Source organism: Aythya fuligula, chromosome 7 (assembly GCF_009819795.1).
Source record: "Aythya fuligula isolate bAytFul2 chromosome 7, bAytFul2.pri, whole genome shotgun sequence".
NCBI lineage: Eukaryota > Metazoa > Chordata > Aves > Anseriformes > Anatidae > Aythya > Aythya fuligula.
This window is the reverse complement of record NC_045565.1, coordinates 5,474,129-5,491,790: the sequence shown is the minus strand read 5'-3', so window position 1 is coordinate 5,491,790 and position 17,662 is coordinate 5,474,129. Positions and strand designations below refer to the sequence as shown.

Below are 17,662 nucleotides of genomic sequence, written 5' to 3'. Positions count from 1 at the left end.
GAAGTTAGGGACTGGGCTTTGCAGGCTCAAGTTACTTAAAGGGCCAGGCTGGAGGGGCCAGGACAAAAACCAGCACGGGAAGGGGTTTGGGAAGATGCTTTGCTGGCTGTGCCCCACCAGCCGTGCATATTTTTGCATGTCTGAGCTTTTGGGTTGCGCCATTTAAGTGGCTCCTAAAGCCCATGGTTGCAAAGGGCCAAAGCTGGGTTTGTCAGGATGCAGAGTGAATGGGCAGCTTGCTTCCCACTCAATTCAGAATCAGCCAACTTTTGTACAGCCCCCAAATTGCTGAATTTTTGCCCCAGACCCGTCTGGGGACATCACGCTCTTGGAAAGATGCCTTAGGAAACTCTGCAAATCTATAGACCTAAACCCAGTGCTGCTGAAATGTTGGGTGCTCCTCCAGCCCCTCATGTACCCCCCAAGAGAAACATAACCTCCCATTTCTGGGTACAACCTCCCAGTGCAAATCCTCTCTTAAGCAGTTAAATCACTGCGCTCATGGATACCTGCCTGCTTGCCACGGCAGCTGGAGGTCAGCCTGAAACTTAGAGCCGAGAGGGCTGTGCCAAATGTGGGGCGAAAATAAGTAGGAAAACAACCAGCTCGTGAAGCACTGAGCACTTATGGTCTACTTGAAGAGAGAGGTTGCTTTACACCAGGTGAAATTCAGCACCCGAAAATATTGGCCGGCGTATTTTAAATGAAACGTTGTTTTGCTCTCACTCCGAGTTCTCTTGGAAATTATCTGCTGGCAGTGTTACGGACAGAAACAGGGCACCAAGCCCCCTGTCCTGGTCTCCAGCACTTGTGTTCCAGGTCGTCCTCACCCCACGGCCAGCCTCAGGGGGCTCACCACTGTTGAGCCCTGCTGCAGGTCCCGGTGCTGCAGGTCCTGGCGCAGCAGCTCCATGACCTGTTGGCAGCAGAACGGGGCACAGGCGGTCAGGACAACCGGGTCATCGTGCCCTGAGCTGCACGGGGGACAAGTGGCAGGGCAGAGGGGCACGCAGGCACCTCGTCTGCCAAGGTGTGACATCGGGGTGGACTTTGGCAAGGGCGGGCAGCGTGCCCAGAGGCAGGATGAAACCAGGTGATGGATACGGCAGCATCAAAGCTGCAAGCCTCATCCTGCCCAGGGTGCTGGCGTGGCTCTGGACACACCAAGCTCTCCAGAAGCACCTCCCCATGGAAGTACAGGAGGGTGAAGGAAAAGTCCCCAGGTAGTGGCCTGCAGAGGTTTTGAATCCCATTCTGGGACACTCATCCTCTCTGCCAGGGACCAGAGGTTTGTGAGAGCAGGTCTGGCTGCAGGTCGGGGAGTGGGAGGTGGCTGTGTCAAACCAGTTCCCGGTTTGGCTCAGGTCCCTGCGTTTTCCTTGCTGGGAGGCAGAGACAGCGAGTTCGTGCAGGACGAGGGGATGTGTGGGCAGGTTTGGGGTGGGGAAGCTGGAGGCGTGGGAGCAGGATTGCTTCTGCTGCACCTTTCACCCTGAGCGAGGTGCTCTGGTAAGCTTCCCTTTCCCCCCAGGGGAGTCCCATCTGCCCCAAAGCCCAGGACTGGGAAACAAAACCCAGAAAATGGAAAAACTGAGGACGTGTGAGGAGTTCCCAGGTAATTGGTGGCATTTACAAGTCCCCCCAAACCCCAAGCAGGGAGGTTTTTCACCACCCACCTTTGCATGCTGCCCCTTGGGAGCACACCGACCTGCAGCCAGCCAGGGGATCGCCTTGTTGGGGGGGTCTCCGATGGGTGTCCACTGTCCTGGCCCCCCCAGGATGGTGGTTAGGAGCTGGACCTCCATCCAGGAGCAGGACGAGAGAGGGCTTGGTGCTGAGCCTGCAGGGAGAGGGGAAGAGCCATCAGGGGAAGGGGTTGGCATCAATCCCGGTGCTTTCCCTTATTCCTGGAACATCTCTGCTTCTGCAGTTCCATCCAGTTTGGACAAAGTGCGGCCTGGAGGAGTTCAGCTGCCACTTCTGTATTTTTTATTTTTATTTTTAATGAGAAGAGAGATTGAGGATGGCTTTCACCAGGAGAGGCGTTCAGCTGGGAGCATTGTAACGCATCGGGTGGGATCTGGCGGGGGAAACAAGCAGAGGAATAGGATGGACATGGAATTATCACCCTTGATGCTCCGAGGATTCACTGTGCCTAACCTCCATCCACAAAAATCAGTGCAGATGCCGTTCCCTTTCCAAATCACACCCTCACCACCCCAGCAAAGCTCCCCACTCCTCCGTCCTGGGCACCCCTACCTTGGACGTGGATTTTCCTGGTAAAGGTGGAAAGGAAAAGGAGCGGTGGCTGAGCCTGCCGGGGTGACAGCTTCTCCTCCAGGAGATCTGGTGGCCCCGTGGTGCACCACCGAGCTCACACAGTGATGCCTGCTGCCTCCTCTTTATGGGCCGTGGCAGCGTCACTGGGAGCAAGCGGCGCCTGATGCGGGAGGGATGCCAAGAGGCAAGCTGGAGGTGCTGAGAGGCAGAAAAGGGAAATGGAAATGCAGGGGAAAACCCTAGAGAAGAAGACTCATGCTTGCAGCTTTCTGTGCAGCTGGCTGTGGCCAAACGTGTCCCCTCGGTATCTCCTGTCACTTGAGTGGGTCTCTGGAAAACGGGGAGTCCGGTGGTTATTGCAGCAGGTCATTGCTGCCTGTAGTTCCCCCATCCCCTCCTGGACTCCTGCAGAGCAAAATAGGGATGAAAATAGGGATTGTGCTGCAGCTCCACCTGGTCAGGATGTCCTGGAGAACGGGGCCACTGCCAGCTCTCACCATGGGGCTGACAAAACCCAGAGGGTGCCACTCTTTGGTGCTTTGTGGAATTCTTTGTGGAAATCTTTGTGGATTTCAAGGCTGGGGGAAATGCTTCCCAACTTTTCCAGTTCTTGTAAACCCAGGCAGACTCTTGCCCTGCTAAAAGACATGATTTACCACAAAGGGGAGCCTTTGTAGTCACTCCCTGGGCCAGGTGTCCCTGAGGGCACTGCTAGGCCTTAACAGCCCCAAGCAGCCTCACCTGGGGCCTCCACCACCCCTATGGCCCCCTGGAGAATATTTAAGCCCACTCCCCAGCTGGGCTGGATTTCTCAGTCCATGAATTAGCTTTGTGTCCCTTTCTGCCCCATCTCTGCTGCTCCTGGATGGGAACAGACTTGGTTTGTGGCCTTTAGGGCAAGGGGTCCCTTGAGAAGCCAAAGCATCCATCTCCTTTCCGCCGCAGGTCTCTGAGGTAGGTGGGACGTACCCTGGGGCTTTCTGGGGGAGATGGCTTTGTGCTGGGCAGCATGGGGTTTGTCCCTGCCCCTGGGCTTCTCCATACAAATATAATCAAATACAAGGAGTGAAACTCTGCAGGTGTGGTATTTCTGTGGGACACATGGCTTGGGAGAAGCTGCAACTCCTGCAAATGCAGCTTGTTCTGTGAGCAAGTCTCTGAGTGGTGCCAGCGTGGCCTGTTTAAAAAGCAAACAGTAATCAGACAGGTGAAAATGCTTGGGCAGTGACAGTAAAAGCTGGGCTCTGAGAGGTTTGGAGCTATTTTTGTACAGCTCTGGCCTTGAAGCAGCCCTTTTTGAGATGGTTCACCTAAGCTGAGCCTGATAAATGGGGCTCTCCCAGCCTATTTTTAGGCAATTGTTTCAGGGAAAGCCCTGAATGAGCTATCTGGGTGAGGAAAGCAATCAGTGGTAGTGATGCCTCTCCTAAGAGGCACAGAAGAGCAAGTTTCCCCTTGCTGAGAGGCTCCCCAAATCCCCAAATTTGCAAATCCATGCCTTATTGTGTTAGGGTTGCTAGGCTGCATTGCTCAGGGCAGCAGCAACGCCTGCCTCCCTCCCTTTCTTTCCCCTTGTTCCTTCACCCCCCACCCAAAAGGGGCTGGGGAATAATGCCAGGGCTCATTCTGCATTGCCCACCACAGCTTCGTGTCGGGGGGCTCAATGGATGTGGTCGGGGGGACAGCCTGGGCACGCAGAGCTGGTAGGAGCTGAGGCCCCCTGAGCCCAGGCTGTGCCTCTCTATTTTGGGTCTGATAAGCAGAAATCAAGGCTTTGCTGCCTAAAGCACAATGGTGTTTTGTGGAAAGGCAGGGAATAAGGCTGGGGTCACCCAGCTCATCTCTCCTACTTTAGCAGTGCTGCTTGGGATGAGCCACTTTGCAAAGACCCTCTGCTCGGGGGATTTCTGGTTCCTATGGTGAATTTATCCTTGTGCTTTACTGCTCTGACTGCTATAAACGCTTTCTGCATGCCTCGTCTTGCTGCAGTTTTACCTTATTACTTCTAACCCTGGCCACAGTTGATGTGGAAAGTTGTTTGTCCTTCCTTAGGAAAGGAATTTGAAGATAGCTTGGCTGCAACCCTGTTTCCTTCTCTCTCACCTTCCAGATGTTTCTTTCATTCCCCTATAAAACTTTGGGAAGCAGGTGAGCCATGGGGCCTGGTTCCCTGTTGAGGTATTTGCTCTTCCTTCACCCCCTGGGAGCTGTGGGTGAAGGTCTGGTTTGGAGGAGCCCACCCTGCTCCCTTTGCCCAAGCAAACAACCTTGTTGTTATTTTAATCCCCTTCCACTGCTCTGCTGTTGGACTTTGGCACTGCTGCGAGCTTCCCTGGCCTAGTGTGAAGCACTTGGTGAAGAGAAATATCCAGGAAACTTTTCCTTTCTTATTTTTTTTTTTTAAAGATAAGATTTTCTGCAAGCCCTTGAGACGTGACCAGATTTGTTCAAAAACCATCAGTGCAAATGCCTCCCGCCACCATGCTCTGTCTTCTGTCTGCATTGTTTATTAGTTTGTAAGCTCAACTATTGCTAGGGAAACCTTTCTAATCTTGTCAATTGGCAACGCGACTGCTCTTTAATTTAGTTTGTAAGTAGTTTCTAAAGTCAGGCTATGCCTATGCTATTGATTTGGGTTTTTGATTTAGCAAGTGGCTGTTTAACAAGATCTCTGCCACGCTGCTTTAATGCCTTTCTGCGAGGGTCAAAGAATGCACCAGGATGGGAGAAGCGTAACCCAAAGCTGTTTATAAATGCTGTGTGTTAAATCAGCTTTCCTAAAGGGCCATTTGGTGTTACTTGCCTTCAGTGAAGCTGAGGTGCTTGAATTGCTTTGGAAAATGGCCTGCACTGCGGTGTGTGGGTGCAGGCTGTAGGTAGCTAACATATCCTTAGCTGACATGTTATTCTGTTTGAGATTTTTTTTTTGTATCTTCCAAAAAAAAAAACCTACATGTTTTAGATCTTTAGACCATTGTGCACCTTTCCAGCTCCCAAACCTAGAAGTTATTTCTTACCCCAGCTAATGCTGGGGGAGCAGATTGCTCTCCAGTAAGAGTTACTCCTCTATGGGTGCTTTTCTGCTGATGCTGAGAGCAATTTCACAGCCTCAGGTCCCAAGACATGATGATGAGATGCTGATGTTGGGCTTGCAGAGGTAGGAGTTGCCAGAGGACTTGAAAAGCCTCGTGTTGGTGCACATTCAAGTCCTAGCTGGCCATTAATTTTTCAGTGTGTGTGCGGTATCATCAGCAATGTCTTTGCACGCTGGGATGTAATTAGCAGATTACCCTTTGTGTTGGGTATCCACTTACTTGGCTGAGCGTCCTGATGTTGAAGTGAGATGTTTTATTTACCAGTGCAACCTGAGCCGGCTGAGCACACTCCATTAACACCAGAGAAGCCAGTGCTGGGATTGTCTTTCATATAATCCTCTAGGTTGGAAAGGACCTTCAAGAACATCAAGGCCAACAATCAACATGACTTGCCGAGTCCCATCACTGAATTACATCCCTTAGTGCCACAGGTGCTCATAATCCCTGCTGCCACCGAAAGCATCTCTGTCTGGTGTAGCACTAGATGATGATGAACAAAGTCCTGGGTGATCCCAAGGATGCTGAACAAAGCCACGTGTGACTTTGTTCCAGTTTATTTTTTGCCCCAGGGGGTCTTGCTCTTCAATTAATACCTGATCTGATGTTGCTGAGGCACAAGGAAATCACGGAGGCTTTCCTGGCACGTGCATCTTGTTCTCACCAAGCTGCCGCTGTGCTCTGGGGTCAGACACGGCTCATTCATTGGAGTTGTTCTGATCCTTGAAAAGCCTCGAGTGCAGCTGGGGAACCTCCTGTTCCTCTCCCTTTGGAGGCGATGTGCGAGTCATGAGGCATTGGGCCAGTTTGTGCTGCATTTTATTTACATTTTTACAATTAAACAAGTGGTTGATAAGATTGACAAGGAAGATACAGCTTCAGAGCTTGTCAGACAAACCCCTAAACACTTTGGGTGATTTACGGAACAGGAGGATAGGAAGACTGTTCTCCAGTGCAAGATTAATAACATGCTCACTGACTCAAGTCACTTCTTAAAAGCAATTTATCATTAATTTAAATATGGGAGCTGTAGTGCACGATGACTTGTCAGCCAAATGGTGGAGGGTTTTCCTCTCTGATTTCTTTTCCTGTGTTGAACTTCAGCAAGAGCAATCAATCATATCTAAGAAAGTGGTTTTTTCTTTTTTTTTGTTTTTTTTCCTCTGTGATCACCTGTAGTTTAGGGGGAAACAGTATCCAGAGCCCTTAATTATTTAATCTAAATTGCCTTCTTCCTCCGCATGTGAGGTCTGGGTGTTGTGCTGGGGAAAGGGGCCAAAATAATTTCTGGGCTGTATGTTGGGGTTGGGAGCTGGTGTGCTGCTTTTTGGGAAGGCTAATGCTGGAGAATCAGCTCCCTCTATGGTCGGAAGAGGGAGAGACACCTTCCTCCTGCAGGTCTTCCAGTCCATATCATGGAGGGGCTGTTTTTTTTTTTTTTTTTTGGTCTGCTGTGTGCAAATGAAGTCTTGCATCTTCCTAAAACCATGGTGTAAATCCCACTCGAGGTGATAAATCTCAAGTGCGTGAGCTGGGAACTGAATCCTAACCCTGGGCTAATACACCTTAGTGTGTGATAAGAGGTGCAAATGCATTCGCAAATGAATAAAATTGGGACTTGAATGGGAGCACTGTTCCGTGGTTTAAGGCGATAGACCTTGAAATCCTTTTATGCTGCACTGGAAATCTGGCAAAAATGAATTGCTCGGTGTTAGGTGCTCCTGCCTGGGGGCTGCTGGGGGTGGGGGAGGCAGAGGAACTGCTGTGTGTGGTTTTTGAGGGTGGTTTTTCAGCCAGAAGCTGGTCAGGATTTGTGCTGGTGATGGGGTTGTGGCTTATTAGGCTGTAGGAACCCCTTAAAGGGCAGCAGGTCTGGTTTATTTTTCAGATTTATTTTGCAGCCTCCAAGAAGCATCGCTTGTTAGCATCACCTCAAAGTATTTAATTTCTAGTTTCACAATATGCAGCTTGGACAGCTGGCCGAAGCCAGGACGTGGTAATTCATGGCATTGCTCCAACCAGGGCTGGATCCTGGTGCTCAGGCTGGTGACAGTGTTTCACTTGCTCACTGTCATAGTTTCTGTGAGTGCTAACGCCTAAAGCCAGCAGAAAGCATGAGGATCTCTCCTGATGCACCTTGGCATGTTATCTTGTGCTATGTAATTAAGATCTTTTCTGCATCACAGCCCTCGTGTGTCCCCGAGGCAGTGTGAGCCAGCTTGCCACCGGGATGCAGCGCTGCTGCTGATGGCAGAACAAAGGCGTTGGTGCTTTGTTCCCCTCTGCTGCCTTAAACGGGTGACAGGAACAAGGCGGATGTGTAAGCAACCAAAAAATCCCCTGCTCTGGGTGGGGACCTGTTCAGCTTCCTGCACCCAGAGCATCCTCAGCAGAGGACAGCACAAGTGGTGGCACTAGGACAAGCCTGGAGCCCTGCAGTGAGGTGTCACCTCCCGAGAGACTCTCAAACACCTCTGTGGATGTGAACTGGGGCAGGATCCTTCCATTCCAGAAGGACCACCCCCTGGAAATGGAAATTTAAGGCTGTAGGCAGCACCAAAAACCCCATGGGGGAGCACTGGGGTAAATACTTGGAAGGAATACCCAGGCTGGCTGGGAAATGTTGGTTGCTGCAATCTGCAACTCAGCAGCAGGAAAAAAAATAATCTGGGGACCTACATGTAGAGCTATAAAACTCGACAGGAAAAGGGAGAGAGAGTGTGTGTGAAACTGTCAGCTTTTTTATTTTATTTTATTTTATTTTTTCCTACAGAGCTGCTGCTCTTTGGGTGGCTTGCCATTTCCTAATCCTGAGCTGTAATCTCAAAGTGCAGTCATTTCCGAAATTTTCTAGGGGAAAAATGTTGAAAATATATCCCACTGCTTTCTTGAACTCCTGTGGAGTTTATATAAAGCCAGGGTTTTGTGTTTCTCAGTGCATACACAAAAGGCCTAATGTAAATGTTTATTTCCAAGGGCTCGCGTTTCAGCACTTTGAGTTGCTTCTGTGTCCCGAGCAACTTGGAAACAAGAAAAGAAATGCGATTCCTCTTAATTCCACCAATTTTGGGGCAATTTTCTATAAGATGAGAACCTGTGCTGCCTGCCAAATAGGAATATTTTCTGGCATTTTGAGGAACTGAGCCCATATGTGCACAATATAAAGTTGCATAAATTAAGATTACAGGAAAGGAGTTTTGCTGGTGTAGAATATAGCTCCCATTCTTGATCCATTTACTTATAAATGAAACAAATCAACTGAAAAATTCCAGGTTAAACCAGATATAATGGTTTCTATGTAAACCCTTGCTTATGCTTTCATTGCAAGGGCCCTTCCTGATGATTTCCTACCCTCTGCTTGCGCACAGCCATGCTAACAAAACTTGCCAAATGATGGCAGAAGTGAGATTTGGGCTGCATTAACACCATGGTTGCTTTGATGGAAATGTGGGCCTTGTACAGACTAAAAGAGGGAATGCAGTTTTGCTGCTCCTACTTTCCGTTTCTAAATAGTTAGGTTATTTCCTTAAAATGATCTAATTAACTATGTCACCATGTTTTTATGAGATGCCCTGCTTAGCTGATGAATTGCTCGCAGTCAGTATCTGCCCTGTGCTAGTTACTGAGGGCTCTGTGAGCGACCAGTGTGGCATTTCCTCTGTGCTGTGATGAGGCAGGGGAAGCCAGTAGGGTGGCATCCCCTCCTACTTCAGAAGCATGTTTCTGCTCAATAACCAAACAAGACAGCCCCCCAGCCCTGCTGTGGAGTTGAAACCCTTGTGTGAACGTGCTGAGGACCCTTTCTGGTAGGGCTGGGTCTCCGGGCTGTGCTGGGGCTGAGGATGCGGTCGCGTGCTCGGGATTCCTGCCCTGGAGGCACAAAGGGTTTGGCCGGCGGAGGAGCCCTTGGAGGTCCAGATCTGCTGACTTGACAGCAGCTCGGTGCTGCGAGCGACTTCCCAGCATCACATACTGCGGTCTTCAGTCCATCAGCAGGGAATGCATGGGGAGGAAATGAGGCTGGGGCGAGACGCAGCGTGTATGTCGTGGTCTGTTCTAGCAAGCCAATGTGTTTCTCATTTCCATCTTCTGCAGGCCACGGCTGGCTGGAGCACAGGCTCTAATTCCTGCCTGCTGGCGAGCAGTGCTGCTTGCTAAGAGCACAGGCTTACTGTGCCTTGTGCCTGAGATCAGTGCTTGGAGCTTTGCTGATTTAGCTATTGATTTGTATTTCTTAATGCGGTGGCGATGTGCTTAGGCAGGCAGCACGAACCTGCTTGTAAATGGTGAATGTCCTGCTGGGTTGATCTGGGAAATGTTTGCCCCCTTTTCAAATTTTCAGCCCTTTTTTTTTCCAAGCCAGCCTTTAAAGGAGCATGTGAGACCTCTGCTTGAGCATGGGCGATGCTGGTAGGAGTGCTGGGTGCTCCTGGGGAGGCAGCTCCCATCTCTGTGCATGGAAAACCTCCACGGAGTGAGTTTTCCAGTGTCAAGGTGAGGTCCTTAAGCTTGGACTGAGGGCTGTGAGGAAGCTGTTGTTCTTTGTAATGTGCTTTGGAGAAAGCGGCTCTGGCTTTTGAGGCTTGAGTTATCTGGCAGTGCTTGTGCTCCTGATTCCCCAAATGGCGCCCATGGGGTTTACACTTCAGTGGCTTCTTACAGCAATAGCAAGACCTGGCACTGAGTGACCGTAATGTATAGGAGCATACATTATGTCCTCACATCAGGGACATGGAGGGGGAAACAAGCTCATCGGCTAACTGCATCCAGGCTCCTCTCTGTCCCAGCAACTCCATCTTCTCCCTTTCATAACATCTAAAACCTCACCTACAAATCGGGCCTTTTTGTCCCTGCTTTTCTTGCAGAAAGGCCGCTGCGGAGCCTCAGCTCTCCAGCGGCAGCAAGCCCTCTCCCAGGTCTCAGCCAACCTCCGTGCATTTGTTCCCATGCCACCGTTGTCCTCTTGCTGAAAGGGCTCTTTCCCCCCCCCTGCTGTCCCTTCCTGCCCACCCCTGGGTTTATGGCAAGCTGTCCTATTCCTTTCTACCTGTGTTTAGCTAACCTGAACAACCCAAGCCCTCTGCTTCCTGGCATTGTGTGAAAACGTGTGAAGCTGAACAAGATTTGTGCCGATGCATCCTCCAGAGGCTTTTGAGGTTTTAAGAAACAAGGTCTCTTCCTGCACCCTAAATGCTATTCAGGCCTTTTTTAAACATTTTTTTTTTTCCAAATACCAACACTTTTGTGAAAGTTTGAGGGCCTCAGTGCTCTTTGATTCAGCAAGCACAGCATGTCTGGAGTTGCCTCAGACTTTCTTGCCAAGTGCACACGATGAAGCCCTACTTTCTGAATCTGATAGCGGTTTAATAACAGATCTGTTTGTTCCCTCCTGCTAAAAAGAACATCTGATAGCTACAAATACTCCTTAAAAACAATCCCACGAGGGCAGTTTTCTTGAGATAAAAGTGCTGTCTGTCTGATGCGAGATGCCATCGTCTGTGAAGAGACAGCTTGGATGGCACGGTGACAGCTGATGAAATGGCTTTAACACAGCGGAGTTAAATATTTGCACTAGCTGGGAATGCCCTGAGCGCTGTTCTCAAAACCCTGCAGAAACAAAGGCCCGGGAGGTCAAATGCCAATGTTACGAACGCCACGCAGGAACCCGCGCGAGCCGCTGGATGGGCACATTTTGCAGCAGGGCTGCGTTGTGGCGTTGACTAATGAGGTTTTAACGAGATTTTTGTAAAGCTGAGTGCTTTGAGTTAGGAAACGTGAACGGAGAGGGCGATGTACAACGCGTGGGGGGCATCGAGGAGCTGCAGGCTCTGGCCCAGCTCTGAGGCGTGAGGGGCTGGGGCCGCTCCGCGGGGCATTACAAGGTTACAGGGCCCTTTTTCGGTGTGGCCCCGCACTTCTGGGGCTCCTCCCGGCCGCCCTACACCCGGCGCGGCCCGCAGCGGGCGCTGTGGTGCGGGAGGCCGGGGCGGAGCCGAGCGGGGCCGGGCACCGGGCCCCGGAGCGGCGGCGGCGGCCGAGGAGGAGGCGGCGGCGGCGGCGATGGTGAGAGCCGGGGGCCGGGACCGGGGCCGGGCGGCGCTGCCCCGGGGGCTCCGGGGGCCGAGGGGAGGCCGGGGGCTCGCTGCCCTCGGAGCCTCGGCTCCCTGAGGAGAGCAGCCGGGGGTCCTCGGAGCAGGCAGGGGTTTGGGGGAGGCTGGTGCGGGGCGTGCTGGGCTCTGGGGCTCGGAGCTCGCCCTCAAACACGTTTTTTTTTTCCCGAGGCCAGGAGCCTGCCCGTGCCGCCAGCACAAGGGGCTGCTCGGCACTGGGAACTTTGTTCTGAAAAGTGAGGGGAAATCGCGGTTTTTTTTTCCCTTATTCATCGCGTGCTTCCAGCCTCCGAAGCGCAGGGTTCCCGGCCTCTCGCTGCCTGCATATCTGCTGGCCCCGCTGGCGGAGGTGACCCCTGGCCACCCACCCTCCGGCCTGTCCCTGCGCCTCAGAGGTGTTACACCGAGCCTCGCCATCCCATGATCTACCAGCACTTTGGCTCTGGTCACCTTAAAAACCTCGCTTTTCGGTAGGGCCAAAAATCTCTGTGGATACAGGTTTGTGACTATCGCTTGCCCCTGCTGCCAACCGCACCGTTCTGGCCGTAAAAACCCCAAAAAGCGGTTCCAAAGTGCTCACCCTCTGCAGAGCCTGCTCTACGGCGAGGGTTATTTCGGGAGGCCTGACCTGCTTGTGCCCCGTTTGTTGCAGCCGTGTGCTTTTGACCCGAACTGTTCTCATTCACCGCTTCCAGGAGGCTGACAAGATTCCCTTCCACCTGCGAGTTGGTGTCGGAAATCTCCACGTAGTGGCTAAACGGCGACGGCCTAGGTGTGCTAGGGGCTTTGAGGCATGTTTTAGTGCTTTCTATAGACCACGAGATGAACCTGAGGTCCGGCTCCTCGGCGGTGTAGCAGCAGGGCTGGCTGCGATACTCGTAGTGCCGTGAACCAGGAAGGGCAGGTGAGGAGCACGGGGTTTGATCGGTGAGGATCCAGCGCCGTGATGAAGGAAAGGGCCCTCCGAGCGTGACAGCGGCGCTCAGTTTGCGCTGATAGCGGTGGTTTTGCTTGCATAACCCCTCCGGGGAGCTGTGCCAGGCTCGGTGCTGCCTTTGTTCTCCTCTGCCCGCTCCCAGAACAATTGCTGTGCCCTCGGCTGCTTTCAGACAGCCCCGCTGGGACTGTGTCTTCCAGCGCTTCGCGTACCTCTGCGTGGCACTGAGCTACTCGCCCGACGTTTCACATAAATACCCGTTTTGTTCCCCAGAAAGCAGGCAGAAAGGACTGCGTGATCAGCAGCTGAGAGGGTGCCAGGCGGAGGAATGAACAAATGTGTCCAGATGAGCCCCAGCCCAGGGAGGACTGAGCCCTTCCTTCGTCCTCGTTGTTGTGGAGGCTGGGAGGACTCTTCCTCGCAGAAAACGCACCTCCAGTGAGCCCCAGGGAGAGCTGTGATGGGTTTATATCGAGTGAACCCAGTCCCACCTGAGATCTGTGCTATCTGGGGCATGCCTCGAGACGTGCGGGCTTTGCTTTTGCACATCCATTTGTTGCAGGGAGCGGAGTGGACAAGAGGTGACATCTTGTGAGTGGTTGGGGTTAACTGCTGTTGCTCCATAGCGGAAGGCTGTTTCTCAAGCACTCTTTAATATCTTCTTGGCCTTGTAGGGGAGCATCTGGTAGGCTTTTCACAACAACTGCTCTTTGTGTTGTTTTTTTTTTCCCTCGTTTCCCTCGCCCCCATGTGAAATCTGAATCGCACCTCATTTGGAAAGTCCCTTGAGCTCTTGTAAAACTATGCCTTTTTTTTTTTTTTTGAGCCTCGAATCAGCATTTTTCCATCTTGTGAGAGTTTTACGTTTCCCCTCTGCAGAGGAGCCGAGGGGTGCTGCCGGTCTTACTTCTGCCTTGTTTGTTTTTCTGATGAAGCTATAATTAGCCAGTCTCTAGCCACTCCCCGTGAACTCAGGGCTGGTGGGGTAGTATGTGGACATTCCTCTCCCATACACAGTGTATGGGGGGGGGGAGACGACCAACTAGAGGGGAAAAAAAGGCTTTCAGTAGGGCAGCAGTGGAAAACGTGACCCAGGAGAAGCTGGTGGTACCAGAGAGCTGCAGTAAGATACGTGTGACCTGAATGTCTTTCTCTTTCAGAGTTCAGCCCGTGTGGCTCCAGGTTCATGGCTCTTGATTTCTGAGAGGCCCTCTCTGCTGTCCCCACGTGTCCCCACGTCTTCTGCGGGGGGCAGCATGCCGAGAAGCTCGGGCTGTGCCCAGGAGCTGGCTAGCAAACGCCGCGTGCCTGCTGCTTACATAAAGCTGTTTGTCACCCTCGCCGGGGCTGGGGGTGGCAGGGAGGGACACAGGAGCATGGTTATTGCTCAAGCCTGAAGCAAACCGCTGCGCGTGCAGGGACTCGCAGCCTCGGACGGGGTGGCGTTGCTCAACCACCCCTTTCCTTGTCAGAAGCTGGCTGCGAGGCTGATGATGGCCATGGCCCGGCCGGTTCTGCGGTCGTGCCGGTCCGACGTGCCCTTTTGCGGCCGGGTTTGCACCAGCAGCAAGGTGCTAGCTGAGGCACAGCTAATTGAAGTCTTCCTCCTCCTTAGGTGCGTGGTAAATAAGCAAGTTGGCCGTGCTCCTGCAGCATATTTTGGGTTGGGACCTCAGCGAGCTGTCCTCGTGGCAGCAAGCCGTGTGTTCTGCCCGCGTTGCTGTGAGTGGTCTTCGTGCCTCTTAATTTACAAGGTGCTGAGGAGCACGGCACGCCGCCTCGCTCGTCACCTTTGTCCCAGCGAGGGAAGACAAATGGCAAAGCCAAATGTTCGGCTTCGGGCACAGGGAGCTGGTGGCAGCTTTCCTGGGCTGGGAACGTGGCCGGAGCGTGCGGGGAGGCCGTGCTGGTCTTCCTTGGCTGCAGGAGGCACCGCTGACCTCCAGCCACCGCTCTCCTTGCTCAGCGTTTGGCAGCGAGGCCAGAAGGTGGCTGGAGGTGCCAGGCGCCTGCTCGGGTGGGTTATTTAGGCAGGGTAACAAGCTCTGTGCTGTTCATACTGTTGCTGGCTGATTTACAGCTAGCTGCGGAGGGTGCGGACTCCAAAAGCAGAGGATGTGGTTTAGTCAGAGCAGTTCCTCCTCGCGCAGTTTTCAGCCCAAGATTCATGCAATTACTTAAAATAAACCGGCCTCTGAAAGCTCCTTTCTGCTCTCTCCCACTTTAAGCACTGTCCTGGGGGAAGGAAGATGCTGCTGCTAAGACCTTTTTCCCACTCTTCCCACAGGTAAACTTCACAGTACTTCCACTTTACAGTGTCAGAAAGGGGAGGCACTTGTAACAGAAGCGTGAGGCTCTCCAGTATATTGCCTTTCTGTCTTTTTAAGGCTTATTTGAGTCCTTTAACTTTCAGCCGAGGAAATGCTGTTCTGGCAAAACTACAAAATCGGCTCGTATTAGCTCTGGCAATTTCTCCCCCTCTTTCTCTTCTATCATCTGGGACAGAAGAGCATTACTGCAGTTAATTTGTCCTCTTTTGTAGTCGTGTAAGTGCTGTATCCCTGGAACAGCTCAGCTGGCTAATGGCTTTTAGAAGTAAAGTCCTAAGGATATATTCCTAATCTGTAGAGCTAAAAATTCAACATGTAAACTGCTTGGGTTGTTGAGTGCATTAATACCAGGACAAATGAATGCTGCAAGTCCTAATGACAGCAATTAGTATTTTATCTAATACCTGGGTCTGTCTTAATGCTCTGAGAATTAGAAATAAATCCTGCAGTGGAAGTTTTTCCCCTTTATTTTTCAGTGTGCTCATAAGTAGGGCTTTTAAACTTCTAGAATAAGCCTGTCTGGTGAAGCTTTTGTGGGGGGGAAGGGTCTGTTAAGGAAATAAAACCAACCCCAGGAATGGGAAGGGAAACCTTTTTTTTGTTTTGATATCTTAACGAATAAGTAGATTATTATCTTACAAGAAATCCTGCGCTGTGTATTGACTTAAAATCAGGCCAGCTCAGTGTCTGTAGCCCAGCTGGGGAGGTGGTAATGGCAGGGGCGAAGGGTTTTTCTAATCCCACAGAGCTGAAACTGCATCTCTGCTCATTGCGCGTGGCCAGCATTTCTTCTGGCTGAGCTCAGCTGGGAAATAACTGCGAAATGCCTGTGTCCTTGGGGAGTGGACGGGTGTGAGGCCGGGGAGTCATCACCATGGCAGTAAGGGAGGTGGCTGAGTGACGGGACTCAGCGTGAGGGCTGACTTGATGATTTTGGTCTTTTCCAACCCAAAAGATCCTGCGGTCAGCTGCTGTGCTGAACCTGGGCTTGCTTGGCACAGCTGCTGGCTCTCCAATCGGTGCCGTACCCCCAGCAGATGACGGTCAGGTTGGGCTTGGAGCTGTGATGTCTCACCAGGAGTCCAGACTGCAGACTTGGTGCCAAAGCTGGCTTTTAACTCTGATGTGAGCGGCCTTCCAGAGCTGGAGGGGGAAGAATTAAAACAGCTGGGCTAAAGGGAGGCATTTATTACCCCTGCTTCCTCCCTGAGGAATAAGGAAGCGGCGTGGAGCTGCAGCAGCGAGGCTGCCGTCACACGGTGTTGGGGGTAATAAAACCAGGGCACGTTTGAGTGATAGCTTTGGAATTAAGTTAGCAATCTGGAGAAGAGAGGCCGCATATCTCAGTGGATATGTGGGGGCAAACGAGCACTGTAAAAACGCTGAGTGCTGAGAAATCCCGTGGTATATCTAACCAGCGTCCCGTGCCACTTTGCACTGCTGTCTTAATCTCTTTTCAGTATCCTCCTGACTCGATCGATCTCGCCCTTTAAACTCTTGTAGGTATGAAGTGACCGAAGGAGAAAGTGAGAGGCATAGGGAAAGCTTTGCCCTCTCCAACTGTTCTTTGTGCAGGGATCCCAAGAGGGAGGAATTCTTGGGGTGAGCATTAACACCACAGATCTTCTCTGGTTTGTTCAACACTCGGTAGCATCCCTGGGTTGCCACGTAGCAGTGCTGGTGTGCGTGCTTTTTTTTTTTTCCTGATGGCAGTGATGAGGAAACAGGGTTGTGCAGCTGCATCCTGGAGCGTCACAGCTTTCAGGTGATCCCGAGCGAAGCCCGGGGATGTCTGCAGCGAGTTTGGAGCCGAGCCGCCTGCCTTTGTCGCTGCTGGCTGAGCACTGCTCTGCAGGGATTGCTCCCAGAAAGCTGAGCAGCCTCGCTGGAACTTGAGGAGTCCCCCTGGTGTTAGCAGAACAGGCAGACCTTCCCCTAAATGCACCCGTTAAATCAGCTCTGGTGGTGCCACAATTGGAGGGCTGGGTGTGAACCAGCGGAGGCCTAATTGCAGCGGGTTGTGTGGCTGCCTTTTTTTCAGGCAGAAGTGGTTGGTGTGTGCTTACACTGCCCTTTGCTCAGCAAATGGGTGCTAATTGGGCTTCTCCGGGCTGCTCCTCCCTGTGGCTTTGCCCTGTTCAGCCCCTCTCCTCCACCCTGTGCTGGGCTGTGGGTGATGATACTCCCCTGCGATGGGCTGGCACTCTTGTTCTACATTGTTCTACAGATTTTTTGTTTTAGCCTTACATTTGGGATGCTTTAGTGTTTTTTTTTCAGTCCTCTCACATGTATTTTACTGCTTTTCCAAAGCAGTGATTGCTCGTTAGTGCTTCTTTGTGAGGCATCCTGCCTTTTTCCTGTGGCTGTTTGGAAGCACTTGGCTTTTTTAAGCTGCTCATAGCCTCTCCCGTGGTGTTGGAAGTGATGTGCCACCCCTGAGGGTGACCCAAAAAAACAAGTAAATGCTGCTTCTGGTGCTAACTTGCCCCAGAAGAGGGATCTGTGCGGGGTGCTGAGAAGGAAGATGTGACAGCTTTTACCTTAGTGGTTTATCCATCTTTGCAAACCACTCCAAACCCGTCAAGGTTACGACAGTGCAAGTATCAAGGATGTATTTCTTTTTTTGTCGTGCTGGACATTCCCCTGGACGGCCCTCCGGCAAAACTGGGGAACACTCGGTTTGGGGGGAGCCTTGGGCAGAGTGCTTTGGGGGCTGAAAAAGATTCCAAAATACTTTAATCTGGTTGTAGCACCCAACGAGGTGCGGCTCCCTGGATCATTCTCATCCCTAGAACACTTTTCTACCCCAGAAAATTGTTTTGGAGATCCCCTGTTTTGGGGAAATGACCTTTCCCCCTTGTGTGCATCCTGTCGTCCCCACCCTGTTCTCCTAGGCTGGAAGGTGGCGTGCTT

At 51.9% G+C, this 17,662-nt stretch overlaps 1 protein-coding gene across 1 annotated transcript in view; it reads left to right on the top strand.

Moving 5' to 3' along the window:
* Positions 1–11,410: 11,410 nt before the first annotated feature.
* The window catches only part of SGPL1 (sphingosine-1-phosphate lyase 1), a 28,616-nt gene continuing 22,364 nt past the window's right edge, over positions 11,411–17,662 (top strand). The window contains exon 1 of the mRNA XM_032191061.1: positions 11,411–11,435. Coding sequence (XP_032046952.1) covers positions 11,433–11,435 — 3 coding nt within the window. The 5' untranslated portion in view covers positions 11,411–11,432. The remainder of the gene's footprint in view (positions 11,436–17,662) is intronic.